At 47.8% G+C, this 21,564-nt stretch overlaps 9 protein-coding genes across 9 annotated transcripts; 6 read left to right on the top strand and 3 right to left on the bottom strand.

Annotated features, from left to right (window-relative positions):
- Window positions 1-1,214: 1,214 nt before the first annotated feature.
- LY89DRAFT_696838 (alkaline phosphatase family protein-like protein) lies at window positions 1,215-3,211 on the bottom strand (the record flags this gene model as incomplete). Its single annotated transcript, XM_018216862.1, has 3 exons — window positions 1,215-1,392; window positions 1,443-3,064; window positions 3,125-3,211. 3 exons carry the CDS (start codon window positions 3,209-3,211, stop codon window positions 1,215-1,217), a joined length of 1,887 nt encoding a protein of 628 aa, XP_018071741.1.
- A 943-nt stretch (window positions 3,212-4,154) lies between these two features.
- LY89DRAFT_733239 (uncharacterized protein) lies at window positions 4,155-5,686 on the top strand (the record flags this gene model as incomplete). The annotated part of the gene is made up of 4 exons (XM_018219778.1): window positions 4,155-4,271; window positions 4,327-4,666; window positions 4,717-5,588; window positions 5,645-5,686. 4 exons carry the CDS (start codon window positions 4,155-4,157, stop codon window positions 5,684-5,686), a joined length of 1,371 nt encoding a protein of 456 aa, XP_018071740.1.
- A 115-nt stretch (window positions 5,687-5,801) lies between these two features.
- Window positions 5,802-7,610, bottom strand: LY89DRAFT_644840 (acid protease). The gene is made up of 2 exons (XM_018211847.1): window positions 7,017-7,610; window positions 5,802-6,966 (listed from the first exon to the last, which is right to left on the bottom strand). The coding sequence occupies exons 1-2, from the start codon at window positions 7,221-7,223 to the stop codon at window positions 5,908-5,910; spliced, it is 1,266 nt and encodes a 421-aa protein (XP_018071739.1). The 5' UTR covers window positions 7,224-7,610; the 3' UTR covers window positions 5,802-5,907.
- Window positions 7,611-8,523: 913 nt separating this feature from the next.
- On the top strand, window positions 8,524-10,191 carry LY89DRAFT_565423 (subtilisin-like protein; the record flags this gene model as incomplete). The annotated part of the gene is made up of 1 exon (XM_018208531.1): window positions 8,524-10,191. A coding segment is annotated over one exon (1,668 nt), but the record flags the coding sequence as incomplete, so codon positions are not given.
- A 250-nt stretch (window positions 10,192-10,441) lies between these two features.
- LY89DRAFT_781596 (putative MFS multidrug transporter) lies at window positions 10,442-12,936 on the top strand. Its single transcript, XM_018222495.1, has 5 exons — window positions 10,442-11,657; window positions 11,738-12,061; window positions 12,110-12,229; window positions 12,283-12,401; window positions 12,492-12,936. The coding sequence occupies exons 1-5, from the start codon at window positions 10,927-10,929 to the stop codon at window positions 12,830-12,832; spliced, it is 1,635 nt and encodes a 544-aa protein (XP_018071737.1). The 5' UTR covers window positions 10,442-10,926; the 3' UTR covers window positions 12,833-12,936.
- Window positions 12,937-13,559: 623 nt separating this feature from the next.
- On the top strand, window positions 13,560-14,722 carry LY89DRAFT_615445 (mitochondrial import inner membrane translocase, subunit Tim17/22). The gene is made up of 3 exons (XM_018210727.1): window positions 13,560-13,702; window positions 13,940-14,035; window positions 14,088-14,722. Exons 1-3 carry the CDS (start codon window positions 13,616-13,618, stop codon window positions 14,430-14,432), a joined length of 528 nt encoding a protein of 175 aa, XP_018071736.1. The 5' UTR covers window positions 13,560-13,615; the 3' UTR covers window positions 14,433-14,722.
- Window positions 14,723-16,799: 2,077 nt separating this feature from the next.
- LY89DRAFT_684442 (uncharacterized protein) lies at window positions 16,800-18,026 on the top strand (the record flags this gene model as incomplete). The annotated part of the gene is made up of 3 exons (XM_018214878.1): window positions 16,800-17,222; window positions 17,278-17,672; window positions 17,733-18,026. Coding segments are annotated over exons 1-3 (770 nt in total), but the record flags the coding sequence as incomplete, so codon positions are not given.
- Window positions 18,027-18,076: 50 nt separating this feature from the next.
- LY89DRAFT_684441 (uncharacterized protein) lies at window positions 18,077-19,046 on the bottom strand. Its single transcript, XM_018214877.1, has one exon. It carries the CDS (start codon window positions 18,948-18,950, stop codon window positions 18,504-18,506), a length of 447 nt encoding a protein of 148 aa, XP_018071734.1. The 5' UTR covers window positions 18,951-19,046; the 3' UTR covers window positions 18,077-18,503.
- Window positions 19,047-19,639: 593 nt separating this feature from the next.
- Window positions 19,640-20,400, top strand: LY89DRAFT_781592 (uncharacterized protein; the record flags this gene model as incomplete). Its single annotated transcript, XM_018222494.1, has 3 exons — window positions 19,640-19,795; window positions 19,929-20,063; window positions 20,112-20,400. The coding sequence occupies 3 exons, from the start codon at window positions 19,640-19,642 to the stop codon at window positions 20,355-20,357; spliced, it is 537 nt and encodes a 178-aa protein (XP_018071733.1). The 3' UTR covers window positions 20,358-20,400.
- Window positions 20,401-21,564: the final 1,164 nt, after the last annotated feature.

The raw sequence follows: 21,564 nt of genomic DNA, 5'->3' as shown, positions 1-21,564 counted from the left end.
ACGATGAATGTTCCGAAGTTGTTCTAAAGTCCTTGAAAGGGTTTGTGTGGAAATTGGCGGTGGTTGCGCCCTAGAAAACTTCCAAAGCGGGGCTAGTGTCGGGAGGGCGACGGCAACAAATGTCGTCGATGATCTCTTAGAGAATATGTGATCCCGCTCCGACTTCCCTACGAGAGGGGAAAGTCGGATTCTGCTTCAAGATAAGTATCTTTAGGAATTGGGTTAGAAGAAATTCGGTGCGTGGGTAGGAAACACTGTCAATGTGCTGGGACCAGGGGCTAAGTCACAAATGTATATCTACACACTCCAATCAATCTGAACACAGTCTTTATTGTGCTGAAATGAATGTTAGACGTGTGGGCTATCTAGCACGTCAATAATGAGCTTGAATACAAATCGATTTGCGAAAGAAGCGCAAGTCATTTGGTAATACTCTGCTAACATTGTTGCATGTTCAGTATCTTGACACTTTGGTGCAGAGCACAGACATTGCCTGGAACCGAGCAGTCGGTACTGAGGTCATTTCATACCAAAAACCATGTTGTGTGGTTTCATCATCCAACCTTCACTGCTGTGGGAACATTCAAGTTAGCCCAATTTGTTCAATGGTTGATGTGCCAAATTTGGAGGTATATAAAATTATTGAAAACAAAGACTAGAAGCCACCAGGATCTTTCTGTAATAGGTTTCATGATAGTAAAATAGTATTGCCAGGTTTAGATTAAGGATATGACACTTGAGATACTATACTTGGCAATAAGTCTGTGTGGTTGGTGTAATTGTATTTAAGTGCAAACGAGGTCAGCATGATTTGGATGCCACTGCACAAACTGAAATTTCATTCAAACAATAGTCATTGACGAACCGTTAGCTATACAGAGAATTGCTGTTTGGAAACTTCGAAAGTCTTGAGCATCTGCGGCATTCGAACCTGGCCAGAACTAAACAATATGCCATACTAGGAGCAAAATACAAGTGATAGCGAGCTCGCAATTCAAAGTACAAGCAACTAGATGTTCATTTGCATTTCTCTCTTGAGAAACAGGGTGGTAATCTGGTAACAGAAGTTCCTCGAAGCCTTGCTTTGTCAACGTTGAAAATTCCAAGTTTAGGTGCATTGTCCTTATCATAACCATAACCCCAGCAGTATGGATATTGTATCCAGAAGTCGAACGCCTGTATCTATTTACCCTTACATACTTCTACATTTATCTTTATCCCCAAAGAGCATCTTTGCCCCATCGGTTGCCTGTGATGGTGGGAGGTGATAGAAGAACCGAAGACCAGGCCTCTACGCCATCAACATACAATCTGAATTTGAGAATGCTTTGATCACTCGAAGTGTTTTCGATAGTGATCGCACCGAGCTTCGAGTTGCCGTTCGGAATGTATCTTCGTGCACAATTAGTATCATCTAGTCATCGTGTGAGAATGCAACCTACTTGACCAAGATATCTTGCTCATCATTCTGATGGTAAGTAGGCGTTGGGAGATAGAATTGACTTAATGGACTTGTCGAAAACTCATTGACAGTTGCACTGATTGGCCACTTTCCGTCGATAGGAGGAGGAAAAGCGGTAGCTGCAAATTCGTGACGGTCTCCTGAAAGGAAAACCACACCGACACCACCTCGAAGCCCGACGTCCCACATTGCTTCTAAGATTGTCTGACGCTCATGGAGATATCCAGCCCAAGTATCGAGACTGTTGACTCTCCAATTCTTCGTGAATGGAATGCTAGATGCCACAATCTTCCATTTCACCCCCCTAGGTTCTGGTTTCTCCAGGAAAGCAAGCAAGTCTGCCAATTGCTTAGAGCCTAGCATAGACTTTTTAGAGCTATTGGCGGGTAGTTGGCTTGAAGAGTCTCGGTAGGTTCGCGTGTCCATCATGAAGAACGATGCAGGCCCTTGAGTGAACTCGAAATAGGTTGCTCCATTTCGTGCGGCATTGTAAGTACCTGCTTTTCGTGCCAGAGGGGGGTTCACTGATGTGTGATAATGGTGGAAAGGATCTGTAGCTGCTCGGTAGACTCCGGTCGTGTTACTATCCCAGTCATTGGCAATTTCGTGATCGTCCAACACATGAATCCAACTCAAATTCTGTCCAACGGATGGCCAATCTGGAGAAGCGTAGACTTGACGGTACTCTCGTCTGTAGTCCTCAGCAGTCACACCGAATCGCTTTGGTACATCGATGTAGATAAAATCGCCCAGAAATAGCATAAATTGTGCTCCTCCAGGAATAGATTTAACAACATCAGCCATGTATCTGAAGCCGGGAATAGCTAGTGCATGATCCAGTGGGTTGTATGGAAATCTAGGAATAATGCAAGAAGACGTCAAGAATGTGAAGTCTCCGTGGTTGGACACCTGTCCAGGCTTCGGAGGAACCTTGAAAAATCCAGTATGATTATTCGAGGTAGTCCATTGATATGACCTGTCTGCATGATTTGGCAGTGGAAAGGTGACCACTCCAGTGTAATCTGTATCGTTGTCCAGAAGTCTGATCACACCTGCAGATTGCCAGGCAGGATCTTCAAAGGCCTGAGCCGTATCTGCCAATCGATAAGATACAAAGATGGGTAGTTGAAAGGGGTCGGGTTCTCTAATCAACAAGCTGGCTTCCATTGGAGAAACATAACCGAGTCGCGCAAAGGAAAGATCATTACTAGGATAGTAGACTTTCCCTCTGTAGACCAAGTCCGTGGCAGCGAGTACCAAGGCAGCGTTTATACCCAATGTAGCCAAAGAGAGCAGAACGGATGTTGGACTTGGAAGACCTGTCAACAGCGTCTGCCACGGCTTTGCTGACTTCTCTTCCAGAACAATCTTCTCTTCAACATTAATCTCCTCCTCAGTGTGTGTCGGTTTATCAGCACTCCGCAGATTGTGTGAATGAGCTGCAGTAGAAGGATTCGTGGGAGGCTGATCCTCGACTTCTACCTCTGTGACTGTGATGTCCACTTCGTCTGCCACGACCTCATATTGAGGTTGCGTCAAGAAAGTCGAGATGAAAGACGGAACATAGATGGCAAAGAGGGCATAGATAATCGGAGGTAAGTGCTGCTCAGTATGTCAGTACATGTCCGATGAAGGCGCTCTTTCCAATATATTTGCACGTACATGGCCTGGAATCCATCTCAGGAAGACAAAAGTAGCGATTCGGAGAGCTACGGAACTCAAAAGGGTAACTTTGTCTTGGATTGCCATGTTGCTGTATTATGGTGGAACTCTTGCGCACGCACAAAAGGTCTTATCCAACATGCATGCGACAGCAGAAGCTGGAATAGGTGGGAGAGTTGTTGACATAGCTTACTACTTCCAACTTTCTGATCCGCTGCAGAAGCTCCGGGCACGTTTCGTCATTCGAGCTTGTGAGAGCACGCCACATTTCAATTACCGTAGTCCACATTAGGCAAAGTGCTATTCTCCAGCCACATCAACTTTATCATCACTTCGATATAGACTGAACCCTTTCAAGTCGACCTTCTAGCAACTCAAATCTTGGGAAAACATCTGTTGTCCATATCCTACAGTCTTTAGAACCCGAAAGCTGCAACCTGGCCCTAAAGACATTTCACCGTATGACCAGAGGAGCTTAGTCACTCTCAAAGCCTGGATCTTTTGCTGCCTGAAGCAGCCGTAATCAGATGAAAATGATTGATAAGCCTAGCCTTACAGCTTTGATACTGTCTCAGGAGATCTTCGCTTGTTCCCCGCATTCCCCAAGAAATAGGGGAAGTCTAGCCAAATTGCTGACTTGCACTATCGGCTTCAGCATGCAGACCCGAAGGCCGAGACGCATAGTTGTTAAACACGACCGCTCAGAGCCACTCGCAGAAAACATCTACATCTGGCTTCATGAATACAAGCAACCAAACACAATGTCTGGAATGTCCGATTGGTAATACAAAGAGGGGTATTCTTTACGTCATCCTTTATATCCACGTGATTCGCCGTTGTACTGCTGTTGTGTCTGCAAGTATATAGCCTCTATGCAGGCTTCGAATAATCCTATATGTCTCTCATCAGATCTCTTTGTTCCTCAGGTGCAACAAGACACCTACCAAAATTTCAATCAAGACTATACTCTCAAGCAACATCTTCATCGTTCTCCGAGTGGCGAAGAACTTCAACTCAACTGAAAGAGAAGATGGCTACTCCGACTAAGATACATTTGACCCCTGAGACCGCCGGTGTTATCAACCTCAAGCTTCAAACTTCAGAAACAGCAGCTAAAACTTCAGAACTCCTTCAAGAGAATCATGAGGTACGATTTCTACTATGACTTTCTCCCAGCTATCTCCCAGCTAACACAAGACCAGCAAAATCACATATTCTTCAATCAGGAAGGCTTCCATAATCACATTGTCCATCACTTGTTGACTCTCTATGGCCTCGGGGCTTCAAAGTCCCAAATCGAGAGAGCATTCAAAGACAATACAAACTATCAACGCCCAGCTACTGCCGTCAAAGAACGAGTTGTGGAAGACATGAGCAATCCCGATCATTTCAAAAAGTATCTCGGAAAGGAGAAATACTATCATGACTTCCTCATTTTCTTCCAAACAGAAATGGAGAAGAAAGGTTGGGAGAACACTCTAAAAGAGTTCCTATTCGCCGGCGACGAACGAGCAGACGACATCCTCGGACGAATGTACGCTGGTGCGTATCTTCTCTTTCACTTAGTCCGCTCACTCACTCACAATCCCCAGGTTTCCTCCATCCCATCATCCACCTCGGCTTCGGCATCGAATTCAAACAACCAGCCATAATCTGCGAAGCCCTCGCCCAAGCCTGCGTCCACGACCTCTGGACCTCCAAATACCTGCTCGCCGTCGAAAAAGCCATCCAATCCAACCCACCGAAACCCACCAGCGCCACCATCCCCGGCCTCCTAACTGCTATCCGCACCGACAAGAAACTCTCCACCGCCGCCGAATGGAACGACGGCAACAAAATCCGCGACGGGATCCTCGTCCGCGCGCCCTCAGAAATGATCTCCTACGCCTCGCAATGGGTCGCCTCTCCGTCCACGCTCAAGCAACAAACGGTCGAGATGACCAATTCGGCAATCTACTTCACGGCTGCTGCTCAGAAGCCCCCGAAACAGGTCAAGTTTGATTTCTACTACATGCATTGCGTCAACTCTTCCATTTTCTTCCAAACATTCTTCGCCTTGCCGTTTTTGAGCGAGGAAAATAAGTGCAGGATGTTAAACTTCAAGGTCTGGCTCGATCTAGCTATGTATGCCTCGCGCCGCTCTCCAGCTCTTTTGCAGGAAGAGATCTCGACGTACGTCCCAGCCAAATTGCCGGCTGAGACGGCGGTCACGAATGGGCACGGGACGGCGAAGGATACGGAGTGGCCGGGGATCTTTGAGCGGTTGTTTGAGTTTGGCGATGATGGGCATGCGGTGAAGCTTGGGCGGGCGGTGAGGAATGGAGAGGTTGTTAGTGAGGGGTTTGAGGGCGAGGGGTGGTGTAAGGTTAAGGGGTTTATGTGGGAGAAGATTGGGAATATGGTTGTTGATAGTGTGGAGGCGCCTGGGGCGACGTGGGCTAGGAGTGTAGGTTTTGATGAGGCTGTGAGTTTTGCTCTTTCTTCTTTTGTGATGATGGTTTGCTGACGGGATGTGCATAGTGGGAGGAATATGAGGACCGACCGAGGATGGCACAGCTATGATTCACCAGTCTGTTGAATTAGTGAGTGGTAAAGGAAGGATGAGGAATACCAAATTGTAAGCTGGCAATGGGAGTCCATGATGACAATGTCTACTTTTTAATTGAATTGCTATTATGATAATTATATGTTTATTTTAACCCAAAACTCCATCCCATGCGACCCAGCAAAAGAAACTCAATTGTGATCAGTGGAACCAGAACCATCTCCCAGACCCGTCTCCCTCAGAGCGAGCCAAACCCTTCGCCAGCCTCAAACACCTTCAAGCTACCACTCACTCCCTGTCCCTCCGCACTAACCGCTCCCTGCGCCAGCCAAATCTCAGCACCCTCATCGTCCAACCCCATAAACGCCCCCGAAAGAAACGGCGCTCCAAACTGGCAACCCCCACTCTCCAAATTAAACAGACAAATATCACCCATGTCCGCATCCGGTGGAGTCTGCAGCCCCCTCGCATAATTCTTGATCGGGACATCGATACTGACGCTCTTCCCTTCTTCCACCCCCGGGAATGTATACGTGATATTCAAATCTGAAGGGATATTTTCACAAGATCCATTGAAACCGATCACGCCCGCATACTGGATCAAAGTCCCGTTGGAAGCAGCGAGGAATTGAGAGGTCATGTTGGAGAGGTAGTCGAAGGGGATGTAATCAGCGTGAGCTCCCGAATCGAGAAGACAGGTGGTGTTTTGATCCGGGACGAAGGTTTGGCCGTTGATTGTTACGTTGGGTTTTGGGATGTAGATACCGATTTGGTAGTCTGCGATGACGTTGGGAACTTGGATCAATTCGCCGGTGTATTTCGAGGTGTCGATGCCACCAAAGATCACTCCGCCGACCAGCTTGGAGAGGGACGTGGTGGTATGATCGAACCACATCGTCATGGTTCTGGTGGCAATTAAGCCAGCGTCGAAGAGATTCTGGCGGAATGCGGGGCCAGAGGTGGTGTTTGTGTACGGTGCGAGACCGATGATGCCTCGGTCGAATTCAGGAATCTTGCAAGAGCCGTCGTCGAGTTGGCGGAGCGTGCCATAGTTCTCCATTGCGATTTGGACATTGGGGATGGGGGATCCGTTGGTGGCTGTTAAGGTGTCATTGACGTACTGGGCTCCTGATACGATTTTGGCATTGCCAGCATAGGCATATGTTGAATTGTGATCATATACGATGGCCGTTGAAGATAGAGATGGGTTGTATGGGGTTGGAACGGAAGCATTGCAAGGTCCTACAGCCCCAAGGTAATTAGAACCCCAGTGGATTGTTCCATTCGGAGACCAGATCTAGAATATTGGTTAGAAGAGACGAGCGGAGAAGAACATTGAAAACATACCCAGGCATCCGAACTGCCTGTATCCATCACAACTTGTATTGGTTCCTTGTCGGCTGAGCCGAATGTGAGTTCTGCTGTCACTCTGCTATCTGGGTCATAGTCGAACTCGACGGGCATGTAATAATACCCAGCATTTCCACGTGTGGTGATGGTCAAAGCAGAAGACAAGCTTAAGAAAGCATAAAGAGATGCAGTAGAAGACAACATAGCGCTGAGAAACGATGGTCGATTTGAGCAATGAGCAAAGAATCACAAATATATCTCTTTCGTCCGGGCCTTCATCTCACGCTCGTGAAAACAAAATGCCAAGACTTCTCGTCATAACTGTACCAAAAGTGAGTTTGCAAGGAACAAGGAGAATATCATGTCTCCACAACGACCAGAATATGCAAAGAATACGAGATGATCAGCACTTTAGCCGAGACAGGCGTTCGGGGAGTTTAAGGTTAATCCGCATGAGGCTCATTTCCGAGTTTGAAGCTTCCATTCTTGGCGAATAGGGTCCACCGATGCTTGAATGGAAACGGAATAAGGTTCAGGAAGCTCGTATAATTACTCTTCCATGTCATGTTTGCTGCCGATCGAGGGCCCAAGATGCGAGAGGAGACAGAAAAGGAGGAAACAAGTACCGAGAAGTGATGGAAGCTGAATCTTGTGGTTGCTCCGAGGATAAGCGCACCAATAAAGACAGATCTAGGGAGACAGGGGTCTCCACTGCCGGCCAGGAACAAACGTCAAGTTCCGCTGCGGGTCGCAAAGGCCCATTGAATTTTCCTCCACTTCCTTCTTCCATCAAAACCTTGCGACACAGAAATCCAAATTTTATGCAGCGCCCTCACGAAGTACTGCTACCCAGTCTCTCTGTCAGTCCCTGCATGAGATTCCAATGCTACCCATTTCAGTCCACTACCCTTCTCAAGTGACCTCTACCGCGCAATGTTCAAACTCTCTCAACAAACGCATCAAAGCATGTACCCCACGAAGCTTACCTGAGGTTCTAGCTGAGCCAGAATATCCATATACCCACTTTGACTCGTCGAAGCAAATTAGGCGCCATGGAGAAAGACATCAGCAACGCCTTTTAATAGAGTTTGGATCCAAGCCTTGGCTCGATGTTGCTCTAGTCTTTCATCTCGTGTCCGCACGTAGTTGTGGGTACAAGGTAGTGACTTTGGCAAATCTTTCTTAGATTCTTCGTATTCGAGGCTGTGAGATGAAGTGGTCGTCTTAGTGTCGGTCTAACAATCTAGGTTCGTGAGGCTACATCACGAAACATGTGGTGGGAGTGGTACTATTACCTACCTGAAGAATTGTCCTTTTTCTGCGGCGGCTCCTCTCCTTGTGCTCCTCCGTATCGTTCATCATGTTGTTGTACAGTCTTTCAATCGCATTGTTTCTGAGTCCAGCAACATCTCACGTCATAAGACCTTCAGGTACATGTACAATCTCCGAAAATGGTTGGGGACCTTACGAGTCTGTGGACTCCGTCAAGCAGACTACAAACGAATGGATATATCGAGGTCCCGCGAAACCGGACGATATCCTGAACCTACACGTCGTTGTCAAGAACGAAGCAGACCGGGATCTTGCTGCGAAACTCACTTCAATCAGCAGTCCTGGGAGTCTGGATTATGGGAACCATCTCAGCCAAGAACAATTGACGGCTTTCTTGGCCCCGCAAGATGAGACTATTGATCTTGTCGCCTCATGGTTATTTTCATTCACCGGCGTCAGCGACATTACCTTTATCAACCATACAAGCACGATCGCGTTCGCATGCACAGTTGGAACAGCAAATGGGATTCTCCAGTCAGAATTTGGCGTATTTCAGAATACTGAAACTGGTGCCGCCATTACTCGAAGTCTATATTACAGCCTGCCAGAAAAGATTAGTCAATACGTTGCATTCGTTCATCCCGTCACATACTTCCCTACGCTTCGACATAGCATTGTGGCTGGGTCAAGAAGGCCAATTTCACGGCACGACGATATCATCAGCAGGCGTGATGTCTTTCCCGAACTGCTAGCTGCATGTAACACTATCACGCCCACGTGTATCGCTGCTTTATACAATATGACTTACATCCCCCCTGTCAACGTAACAGCAAGTGGTGGCAGCCTTGGTGTTGCTGGTTTCCTCGAACAATGGATCAATCACACAGATGTCTCCTCTTTTGTTCGAAAGTACGGTAACTCAGAAGACATTCGTGCCAATCCTGGCTCATTCACTATCGAATTAATCAACAACGGCACCAACAATGAGTCTTCCCCTGGTGTCGAAGCCACGCTAGACATGGAATATATCATGCCGTTCACAGGATCTCTTCCGGTCGTCTACTATTCAACAGGTGGACGTGCTCCAACGATTGGGGAAGATGGAAAACAATTGCCTCTCAACCAGAGCAGTTCAGAGCCATACCTCGAATGGCTTCAATATATGCTGGCGAAACCAGATGGAGCTATCCCTCAAGTGATCTCAATTTCTTATACCGACACCGAGCAGACAGTGCCACGCGACTACGCTATTCATGTTTGCGACCTGTTCGGACGACTTGCTCTTCGTGGAGTGTCAATTATCGATGCCTCTGGAGACGGTGGAGTTGCATGTCAAGACGACGTCCCGTGTGTTAGTAATGATGGCCTCAATCGGACCACGTTCCTACCTACATTTCCAGCAAGCTGTCCATGGGTGACGGCTGTAGGAGCAACACACGTTATACTAGAGCAAGGAGAAAGCTTTTCATCTGGAGGGTTTTCAAATTACTTTGCCGTTCCAGACTATCGACGCAACGCCACTGCATCTTATATCGCGACTTTGAACGGGCAGTACGAAGGTCTTTATAATGCATCAGGACGAGGGATCCCAGACGTTGCAGTCTTCGGCTCTCGGTTTGAGACCGAGAACAACAATATCTCGTCTGGGCATCATTCTGGGACAAGTGCAGGCACACCGGTATTTGCGTCCATGATCGCGCTGATAAATGACATGCGGCTGAGGAATGGGAAGCCAGTTCTCGGATGGTTGAATCCTAGGCTGTACTCAGAGAGTCTGAAGGACGTATGGAATGACATTACAGAAGGTTCGAGTTATGGATGCGATGCTTCGTGGAACTCAACTGAGGGTTGGGATGCTGTAATCGGACTTGGAACTCCAGACTTCCAGAGATTGGCGAAAGCATTGGCATAAAATCTTGAATACAGCATCAAGCATTTAATAATGATTTTATGATTCACCAACGATGGGAATGTCTTGAATGACGCCCCTCGACAGGCTCGGCTATACGCTTACCCGGCTACACTTATACCACTTCGCATGTCAGCACAGTCTTCTCTCATTCCGAGGCTTTGAATTGTACAAAACTGCTTCCACATACTTAGCATCAACGTCTAGACTCAACCCACGATTTCCCCAGATTTCTCCAAAGCACATGCATATTCTGTATGTAGTCCGAGGTCGGCCGATAATCCATTGCGTCAAATGACGGCTCTATGCTTCCGCTTGCCCCAGCATGGACAAAAGTGGATCCATCTCGATTGTGCCGGTCTACCGTTCCTCGTTTGTCGTCAAACGGTCAAATCCTATCATAGTTAAGGTCAAGCTTTTTAGACAATTCTTATCTTGTCTCGGCCCGTGTTTTATTTTCCTTTCATTCCTCTATTGTTCACGGTTGCTTCCGGTCGTGGCAAGTGACGACCTTGTTGAGCTATATATTTTGGCCCATAGCGGATACTTCCGCTGCCATTTTCATATTCCGAAGCGCACAAGTCTCGGCAGAGATTGCAAGCTACCTTCTTTCGCGATATTTGTGAATGTTCTTGGAAGATTCAACTTATTCTCTACTCGAAGTCAAAATATAAACATCTTTTGGCAAATCTTCTCGGAACAGTTCCTGTCACAAGAAGCTTCAAAATGGCTTCTCGAGAACCTTCAATCTCAGACACATCTCCAACATCCTCACACCCAGAAAACAATGCCCTCGACCTTGAAAAGCAAGACACCGCCATCGATGAGGCACCCCGCCAAAACCTCCACACAACAACCCAAACCAGTACCCGGGCCCGCATAACCAGAACCCAATCCATAACCGGTCGAGGATCAACTCGAGGACGATTCACTCACCCTCTCTCACACATTAAAACGACTGAAGACAACATCGTTGACTTCGACGGCCCCGATGATCCCTACCGCCCCATCAATTGGCCCTTCCGCAAAAAGCTCATCACCACCCTCCTCTACGGCCTCACCACCATGGGCAGCACATGGGCATCCTCCGTCTACGCGCCCGCAATCAATCAAATCTCCACCCAATACCACGTCTCCACCGAAGTCTCTCTCCTTGGCCTCTCCTTCCTCCTTCTCGGCTTCGGACTCGGTCCCTTGCTCTGGGCTCCATTATCGGAAGTCTATGGCAGGAAACCTGCTGTGTTAGCACCGTACTTTATTGCGGGGTGTTTTTCCTTTGGGACGGCAACTGCAAAGGATATCCAGACTATTTTATTGACGAGGTTCTTTGCGGGGTTGTTTGGGAGTGCGCCGGTTACTAATACAGGGGGTGTGTTGGGGGATATTTGGAGTCCGGGACAGAGGGGGACGGCGATTGTGGGGTATGCTTTTGCGGTTGTTGGGGGGCCTACTTTGGGGTGAGTTCTAGGCATTGACCTTTCTCTCCTCTTCAACTCAATAAATTCCGGAGTAAGAAGGGGTGCTAACGAGGCGATAGACCGATTGCAGGAGGCGCGATCGTGTCCAGTTACTTGAGATGGAGGTGGACAGAATACATCACAGGCATTATGATGATGTTCTTCCTCCTCCTCGACGTCCTTATCCTGGATGAAAGCTATCCACCCGTTCTTCTGGTGGCTAAAGCACGCCGCCTTCGACATGAGACGGGCAACTGGGCTCTTCATGCTAGACACGAAGAATGGGATGTTAGTATCAAAGAACTTGCGAATAAGTTCTTGAAGACTCCTTTTCGCTTGCTGGCGACGCCAATCTGCTTCTTGGTGGCATTGTACGCTTCGTTCGTTTATGGAATCTTGTATCTGTAAGTCTACTTTTTAGTTTAAAGTTAAGTAGAGCTGACGAATTCTAGATGTTTAGCAGCTATCCCAATCCAATTCGCAGAGGAGCGAAGATGGGGTCCCGTGACTTCTGAGCTTCCATTCTTGGCGCTTTTGTTAGGAGTTATCACAGGTGGAATGGCGAACATATAGTGAGTTGAGAAAGAGAGGTTGTCCAATTCTCATATATGCTTACAAAACTTAGTAACAACAAATTCTACCTCCGCAAGTTTGAGAAGAATAGCAACAAAGCGGTACCCGAAGCTCGACTGCCGCCCATGATGATTGGCTCCGTCTTTTTTGCATCAGGATTGTTCATTTTCGGTAAGTACTTTCACTTTCCTCAATATCTCACCTCGGAACACACATTCATCTGCCCAAATTCCACCTTTAATCCATCACTAACCCACCCAGGTTGGACATCCCCCACCCACGTATTCTGGATAGCCCCGCTCATCGGCCTCTTCTGCATGGGCTTCGGCTTCTTCACCATCTTCCAAGCAGCCCTAAACTACCTGATCGACACCTTCCAACGCTTCTCCGCGTCCGCCATCGCCGCTAACACCTTCCTCCGCTCCATCTTCGCCGCTGCATTTCCGCTGTTCGTGAATCCCATGTTTCATCATCTGGGGATCGGGTGGGCGAGTAGTGTGTTGGGGTTTGTGGCTGTGGCGATGATTCCGATTCCGTTTCTGTTTTATGTTTATGGGCCCAGTATTCGGAAGAGGGGGAAGTTTACTGCGTTGGTTATGTAGGGCGAGAGGTTTTGGTTGGGGTTTGCATGGCGTGGCGTTGTGGGTGGGATAGATGCGGCCAGTAATGGTTGAGGTTCGTGTAGCTGAAAGGTCTGAGTTTCAGTCAGTACAAAAATCAAGATACCCGCTCCTAATATAATTCGGAATTCGAATTGCGCAATCAGGTCCACGTGCGGGCATAGCTTTTTTGTTTTATTTCCCATATAAAACTGGGTATTACTTGTTCGGCATCATGTAAGAAAAGATTTGTCTTCATGCAAGGAAATATCAAGAATCAAAGAATGGAGGAGAAGGAGAACTTGCCGGAATTAAGTTTCGTGGCAATCAGCTTTATGCAATTATTTGCAATTGAGCTTGACCCTCGATGAACAAGGCAGTGATCCCATAGAGAACCGAATACCACGGTCTGTCGATCCTGATTCGTATAGCGAGTGTCCAGTGGAGGTCCACAACGTCTGCCAAGGTCCTGTTTGGAGGAACTTCTACTCGAAATTCTGTGAAGAACATCTTGGTTGTGTTTCGTGGGTTATTTTTAAGTAGAGGCAAGAGAAAGAATTCAAATGAACATAGATTCTGACGTGCGATGAAAAAAAGCAGCTCAATCAAATTCACCTTCCTCAGTTGAAATCGCAACCACAGCCTCGTCCAGCCTTCTCATTCACGTGTCGCAGCCTCGCCGCGCCACAAAAACCCTCTCAGCCGAGTCTAAAAATTCGTGAACGCCTCACTGAACTTCGGAATTTCACCGAGAACAATATCGCAACGACAAGCAATCGCGACAAGATGAACGGCAATCCGTTATTCACTCCGCCGGGTGGCCAGGGAGGTATGGATGGTGCGGATGCGCAGACCATGGCTGCTGTAAAGAGTGTGAGTTTCCCTTTCTCATTGTTCATTGTTCATTATCGGAGGTTTCTGCGAGCTTGGGCGAAGGAGGATTGGGAGAGCATGGTAGGGAGTGTTGGGAAGTGCTGGAGTTTGATGGTGAATTGGAAGTAATGTTCCTCCGAGACATGCTGGACACGAAGTCGAAGGTCGAGAATACAATGGAGACGGGTTTTGAAGAGATTCATTGTTAAGAAGATATACTAACGTCTACCCCTACAGATGCAATACCTAATGGAGTCCTGCCCCGGCAAAACCGCCGTCTCAGGCGTAATGGGCTTTGCTCTCGGCGGCGCATTCGGTCTCTTCATGGCCTCTGTACATCTCCCTCCCTTCCCCAATCCCATCCCCATCTCTAACCCTCTCACAGATGTCCTACGACACTCCCCTATCCACCAACCCCAACGCAACCGCGATCCAATCCCTCCCCCTCCGCGAACAGCTCCGGGCCGGCTTCAAAGACATGGGCTCGCGCTCCTATTCCTCCGCCAAGAACTTCGGCAAAGTGGGCGCGATATTCGCGGGCACGGAATGCTGCATCGAGGGTTTTAGGGCGAAGAATGATTTGAAGAATGGCGTTATTGCGGGTTGTATCACCGGTGGGGTGTTGGCTGCGCCAGCGGGTCCTCAGGCTGCTGCGTTGGGATGTGCAGGCTTTGCGGCGTTTAGTTTGGCGATTGATGCGTACATGAGGAGACCGAGTGAGGAGGATTAGGGGAGCGGTGGTTGTGGTGGTTGTGGTGGATCGTATACATATGGAACGTCTTATAGGGGGTTGGTACAGGATGGGACATTGAGACATATCTGATTGTCCAAGGAAAGGGTAATCATGTAAGATATGTACAGGAATATTGGGGCATTGCATGGAGTTTCGGTTCTGGATTTACAAGGCCAAGGTCAGAGGGACGACTGACCTCTGCGCCAACACATAGAGCAAGCATGGGCTGGAGTTCTCTTGCTTCATAATACCAACTCACTTCTCAACTACAAACATGTTGCTCCAAGATTCCATACAGATCGATCACTGGGAATTCAACTCGGCCCATCAAAATAGCAAGTGCTTTCCTCTCGAATCTTTTTTATTGTGAGCTATTTTGTCATTGTTTGAAATCTACATGTTTGTCGAAATATTGCAATATATGTGCATAGCCTCTTATTCCCAGTCCTAGTCGACAAATGTTCGTCTTACAGTAGCACTGCGTCTCGCTTCTGCACAGATTTGGAGGCCAAAAGATAGCCTATGGCTCTGCTTGGGCCGCATGAAGGGTCAAAAATCCAAACAAGCCCATGCCCTAACTCAGCTTTCTACTTTCTCTTACTGGCTCGCTTGAAGCGCATGCTCGGGTCAAAAGCCACTCCTGCGTGGCTCTTGATGCGCTGAACGCTGGAACAGTTGACATGCATGAGTTGGAGGCCAAAGAACATCCAATCAAAAAAATGCAAGGATCTGTGAGGGTAAGAAAACTCAACAACCTCATGTCCCAGACTCAAGATTTTACTTCCTCTCATTGGTCCGTTGAGCTTGGTCGTCCATGTGAAGGTTTCAATGCTTTGGTACCGTTTTTTGCAGTGCGTGGACAACATTGGAGACCGAGGACTTTTCAATCAAGGTACCGAGAAGCATCGCCGAGAGTGTCGAGCATCCAACCAACTTCACACCTCAAACTGATCATTGTACTTCTTATCTGGTTGAAAGCCTCAAATTTTGAACACAGATCATGTGTGATGCGTAAGTTTATGCACAAAATTGGAGGCCAAAAACTGACCACTCTTAAATCACTTATTTTAAGTCGCAAGGCTGGGGGTGTGAAAAATTCAAAGGACCATACATCTAGAACTGAGGTTTATACTTCTTATCATTGGCCAACTAACACCCTGGAAGGAAGTCATACGTGAGGAATTTCGCTTATGCACAAAATTGGAGGCCAAAATCGACCCCTGTAAATGGACTCCATGTCGGAACGACGCTAGAGGTGTCGAAAGTTCAAAGAACCGTACGCCTCGAAGTGAACTTTATGCTCCCTCTCACTGGTTCGCTTGCCAAGCTGGATCTGCCAGTGCAGGGCAATGAAAGGAGCGAGGCTGAAGAAAATCTAGAAAGGAAATTTGGAGGCCAAATTCTTTGGTACCTGTAGAGTTCACCGCTCTTTTAGTGTTCAAAATCTCAGCAGGATATGCGTCCTCCTGCTCAAGTTCGGCTCTTGTAATTGGTGATTGTAGCGAGCTGATGTTGCATATACTTGCTCCGCTTCACTACATGAAGTTCTGAAGAGTCAACAGTCTCATGACTGAGCCTCTTGTTATCATGCTCTACACTGCCGGGATCTAAGGCACTGAAAAGGGTCACAATTTGAACAATGGAAAGAAAACGATTCGTCGGGGATCTAGGATCTGATCTTGCAGAGTTCGAAGGCCTTAGCATGCTCTGAATCCAGAAAATTCTCTGTTTGATTATGACTCTCGAATGCCTCGTAATTCGCATGTGAATTTGGAGGCGATCTGCCCTATGCGACATTGGTGCCACGAGTTTCGCTTCCCATCCCGATTGGACATGTAGAGTTGGAAATTCTGAAAAGCACACAGCCCAAGCACCGAGACTGAGGCTTCTGACTGGTCCAATTTAGTTATAGATGGTAATCTTTGTTGTCGGAGGTGCAAATTCTCAAGCCTTCTTGTATGTGTATACCTATCGCCGGTAAATATGGGCGACAAGACGACATTCAAATGTCCTACAATCCGCTCATCTTTGGATTGTGCCGGTAAGTACGGCAACTGTGGCGAACCTCGCTAACCAAAAATAGGGGTTCCAACAACCCTTTCTTTCCTTTCTTTCTCCTCAACCCCTCATCTCGATATATCCTCGACCCCTAAACCAGATACCCGACCCGATTCCAGACTTTTAGCTCCCTGTCAAATGGATAAGTTCCCGCAGCTGATGTTTCCGAATCCAGCAAAAACAATAGTGTGGAGACAAGCATTGCTTATTCTCCGGATGCCGGGACACGGCTCGGAGCACTGTGGCTGCTTTTCAGCCTCACCACCAACAAATCATTTTTCTGCGCAACCACACTTTTCGGTTCCAGACTCACGGATGCTCCAAATAAAGTATTTATGTCTCAGCCTCATGTTGTCTGCTTTCCGTCGGCTGAGGAATGGGGCGAGATGGTGGACTGTCGAGGGGAAATATAAGTGTAGGTCTTTGCCGCTATGGCTTGCGTGGTGATCGCGACCAAAATTGAAGTAACTTAATACTTGACCCCGCACTCCTCACACAATGGATCTCACAGATTCAGCCAAAGCACCAAAACCAGAGGTTCACAAAACCGAGACCTCTCCAAACCCAACCTTCAACCCCGTCGAGCGAACCAACAAATACCTCTGGTACCTCCGCTTCATCCAGATCATATTCGCCGTAACCATCGTCGCTATCGCCGGGTCCAACATCTCAGACTGGCACAGCTACGGCTGTTCCTCCCCCTCAGGCCTATCCTTCAACTTCGCCATCGTACGTCTCCCCTACCCATTTCCGCTCTCACTTAACTAAGAAACAACCCAAACAGGCCCTCCTCACCCTCCTCCTTACCCTCTACCTAGTCCTTAGCACCGGACCCTCCGCCAAAATCCCCTGGTATTCCTTCATCGCGATCCTCTCCCTCGAAATCCTCTTCATAATCTTCTGGATCGTAGCCGCTGCTCTAGCTGGCTATGATTGCACGTCCCTTTGCAATGCCTGTTCGGCCATCGACCAAGGAACCGGGTATTATGTCTGGGCGAATGATCTGATTTGTTTCTGCTGGACGGACTACGATAACGTTTCATTCAAGAGGGATTCGCCGGAGGCGATTTTTAGGAGGGGAAGTAGGCCGGCTAGTAGTAGTGATGCGGCGGCGGCGGGGAAGACGCTTGAGAAGGGCGTTAGTAAGGCGGCCAAGCAGGGGTTGGATGCTGCTATGATGTGAGTTTCTTATTATCTGGTGTGAAGAAAGAAAGCTGTGAAGCTAATTGGTATCAATAGACTACTCTTTATCACGTCTTTGATCACGCTTCTTCAATTGAGGTATTCGAAGAAAGGAACGGCGAATGTGGATCATGAGGCTGAGCGTGTTGACCAACATGTTGAGAACACATTTAAGATGGAATTTGTTGGACCGAGTGCTGAATAGGTAAGGGTATTGACAGAGGAGTACAGGGTAGGTGTATGGATTGTCCTTATCGGGGATGGAGTTTATCTTGGGGTTAATATTGGTATGTGAGTAATTTAATAGCTATTCGAAAACAGCTACTACTTTGTCAACGCTCTGAATTTAGGTCGATTGCCAAATGAGCGGTGCTTGAGGCTGCTGGTGACCTCACACATTTCTTTCCAAGGATTGACGATTGTTATTGTCTTCACTTGATGGGCTGCAACGAGCAAACTTCTGCTTCTAGGCTACGCTCAGCCATCGCCCGTCAATAGCAAGTGCTGAGTTATTCCTCTCTCTTCCTTCTCAAAACACTCTTCCCTCTTAAACCAGCAAAACCCCAAACACCAACAACCCAACACCACCAGCCCACCACCCTGACCCCCTCATCTTCTCCCCAGCACCAGAAAACTTCGTCGAGCTAGCCGACGGCGCGGCACTCGCTGTGCTACTCACCGAACCCGAAGCCGTTGGGCTCGACGTCCCCGATACAGGAAGAAGCGTCGTATCCTGAGTGAACGCCGCCGAGTTCCCACTCGCGTTCTGGCACGCGGCTGGCATATTACTCTGAGTACCTGCTACGAAATTGACTGCTGCGCACTATTTCAAGTTTCATCAACCCCAATTCTTGCCATAAAGAAGAAAATAATTTTTTTTGGTGTAAATACCTGATAATGCACCCCATCCTCCGCATTCTGCACCACCTGCAACAACCCCATCTTCCCCTCCCAATCAGAATCCGGTACACTCAAAGCCGGCTCGCAAAAAGCTCCCAAGCCGTACTCAGCGACCAAGGAGAGGACGGTCCAGTTCGATGTCCCGATTTGGTCGGTGGTGGCGCGGTAGAGGAAGTTAGATTGTGGGTGGAGAGTTGTGACGGCGATTGCATCGCCGGAGAGGTGGAAGGCGGTTGTGTTTGTGAAGGAGATGGTGGCGCCGCCGCAGGGGGAGTCGTCTTCGGCGTTTTGGTTGAAACCCAGGGTGGTGGGGTAGTTGAGGATGAAGTGCGCTGTTGTTGTAGATACCAGGAGGAGGAGGGTGAGGATTTGCATTTTGAGAGAAGAGGTTTGGGATGTATGGAGATTTGGGTGCCAAGATTGAGGTTGATAAAGAGAAGAAGTTGTGTCTGGAGAAATAGCTAAATTACTGGAGTTGGATACTTTAGCTATTTCATCTCGCTATATCCATAAGTCAACAACACACCGCTTCAACTTGGGTATTTCGCACCACCATCTTCTGCATTCATCCCATCAAAAGATTGCTCTTACAGCTCTCTGAGAGAGTTTGAGCAACTTCTCAGTCTTGGCTCTCAGCCTTCTCGTCTTGGCAACTAGTCTTGGCATGCATCTCATGCACGGCTCAAAGACCTTGTCCCACCATCATTGGACAATTCAATAGAATCTGAACCAAGCGGTTGGGATGCAACTCTATTGCTTATCTGATTTGTAGAGGGGTAAGTTGGCCAAGACGGGTTAAGGTACGAATATGTATGTCTGGCAGTTAGTGCGTGAATTGAAAGAATTGAAGCTTGCATTTCAGCAACTTGTGGCTCAAATACATATATAAAGATGCCGATATTCCGGCTTGGAGATTTTCGTCTGAAGCTCTGCTTAAGCTTAAGAGCTATAAGCTTCCCCGCTTACTTGTCAATTATCAAGCTCGAAAATCCTACCTTCTTTCTTGGACCAAAACTCGAAGCTCAAGTCCACCTACTATTCTGATAACCAACCACCCATCCACTATGTCGAAACTCGCCCTCCTCATCCTCGCTCTCGCAACCACCATCTCCGCACACTTCCAAATCAACACTCCCCAATGGCGCGACAACTCCTTCAACGCCCCCTACTCGCAATACATCTACCCCTGCGCCGGCGTCCCCTCAAACTCGTCCACCAACGTAACCCAATGGCCGCTCACCGGCGGCTCTCTCTCAATCACCTTCCACCATCCCACCCACCTACGTATTCCTCAACCTCGGCCTCGGCACCAATGTATCCAATTTCAACGTCTCTCTCAACGCTAACGCCAAGATCATAAACGAAACCGGGAACGGGACTCTGTGTATCGATAAATTCACGTTACCGACCGAGTTGGCCGTCGTTGATGGGCAGTTGGCGAGTTTGCAGGTCGTTACGGTGGGGGAGACGGGTGCTGCTTTGTATAATGTAAGTGATAGCGAAAGTAAAGAGGGGTATTGGCTAATGGGGATGTAGTGTGCGGACATTCAGTTCTCGTCGAATGCGAGCTTGCTTGATGCGGGATCGTGTAGCAATAGCTCGGGTGTGAGTTGGGACTATCTTGATTTGGCGGGGACGAGTACCACCGGGGGTAATGCTACGGGGACTGGGGCGGCGAGTACTGAGACGGCGAAATCGGGTGCGTTGAGAGCTTTTGGTGGGGTGAAGGTGGATGTGGTAATTGTGGGATTGGTGGTCGGGTTGGCTGTTTTGGGAATGTAGAGGGACGTGGCGAACATGTCTGGTGGAATCTCGGATGAAGGACAGGACTGTATTAAGAGTCTCTGTGCTACAACCTCCATTCATCAGCATAGAGTTCATCAATGCTAACTCTATTGAAAATTTCCTTGTCAAACGGTAATAGATAGGCTCATATTCTATCTATTCCATATGGATCTTGCTAAGTGACTTGCGTCTCGCTGTGAACACGTCTTTCCATCATCTCTAAGCGACATACTCCCAGTCGAAGAAACATGCAAAAGAAGGGAAACACAGACAACATACAACAAATTATCCAGAACTCGAAACTACGAAATCAAGCCAACTCCAATACTGTCAGCAACGGTATACTTGCGAAAACCCAGCGGCCATCTTGAAACTTAAGTACAATTCGTTGCTGTAAAGATTCAACCTAACGCATGCTCATACATTTCTTCACCGATGTGCTCAGAAATAGACGTAGCTGTGTAAAGAGGCTTATTTGGATATGTGGTTAAGAGTGAAAAACGTAGGTCGCACCCGAAAGTATCGAAAACCCTCCATAAACACGAAATAGGATGCAAAACTTTGAAAACATATGTCTTTGAGACGAAGAATCGAACCATAGGCGTTCGTTTCGACAATTGAGGCTCATCCTAATCGAAAGCTGAACCACTAAAATCAGCCATGTCGATATTATACAAGCCCGCAGATCCCATGCCGACGAGGCTCGAATGAACTAAAGATCACCTATCACTGGAAGAAAATAATATGTATGCATATGAAGCTGCAACGTTCATATGTGGCGTAATTTGTATACCAGGCTTGATGATGCCTTGGAAAAATTGCTAGGGTACTGAGCAATGTAAAGTCTTGTACCGCGTAGATTTGGGCTCAAAGTCCTCGTTTTTCTTTGAACATGACTCTCGGGTAAACTTTCCGAGGTTGTTTAGCGATTCAGAGAATTTAGAAAATGGGGAGAGCTGGGTAAATCTTTGAAGACTCCATCGGACGTCTTGTGATTAAGATTGGCGTTGTAGAGACTTTTGATATGTGCTGTCCTCGAAACGCCACCAATTGGTGCCTTTTGCTGGAATAACGCCCGAGATCATATCTAGAAAAGGCGAGTAAAGACTTTCGTTGGCGGTGGCGTTCTATGCTGGATAGGCCTATCTCGAAGTGGGAGTGAAGCCTGTCGAGAGTAGGATGAAGGTGTTGGTAAAAGCGCATT

The sequence above is a fragment of the Mollisia scopiformis genome (genome assembly GCF_001500285.1).
Source record: "Mollisia scopiformis unplaced genomic scaffold LY89scaffold_11, whole genome shotgun sequence".
NCBI classification, from domain to species: Eukaryota; Fungi; Ascomycota; class Leotiomycetes; order Helotiales; family Mollisiaceae; genus Mollisia; species Mollisia scopiformis.
Note: the sequence above shows the minus strand (reverse complement) of the source record. Positions and strands in the feature narration are given on the sequence as shown.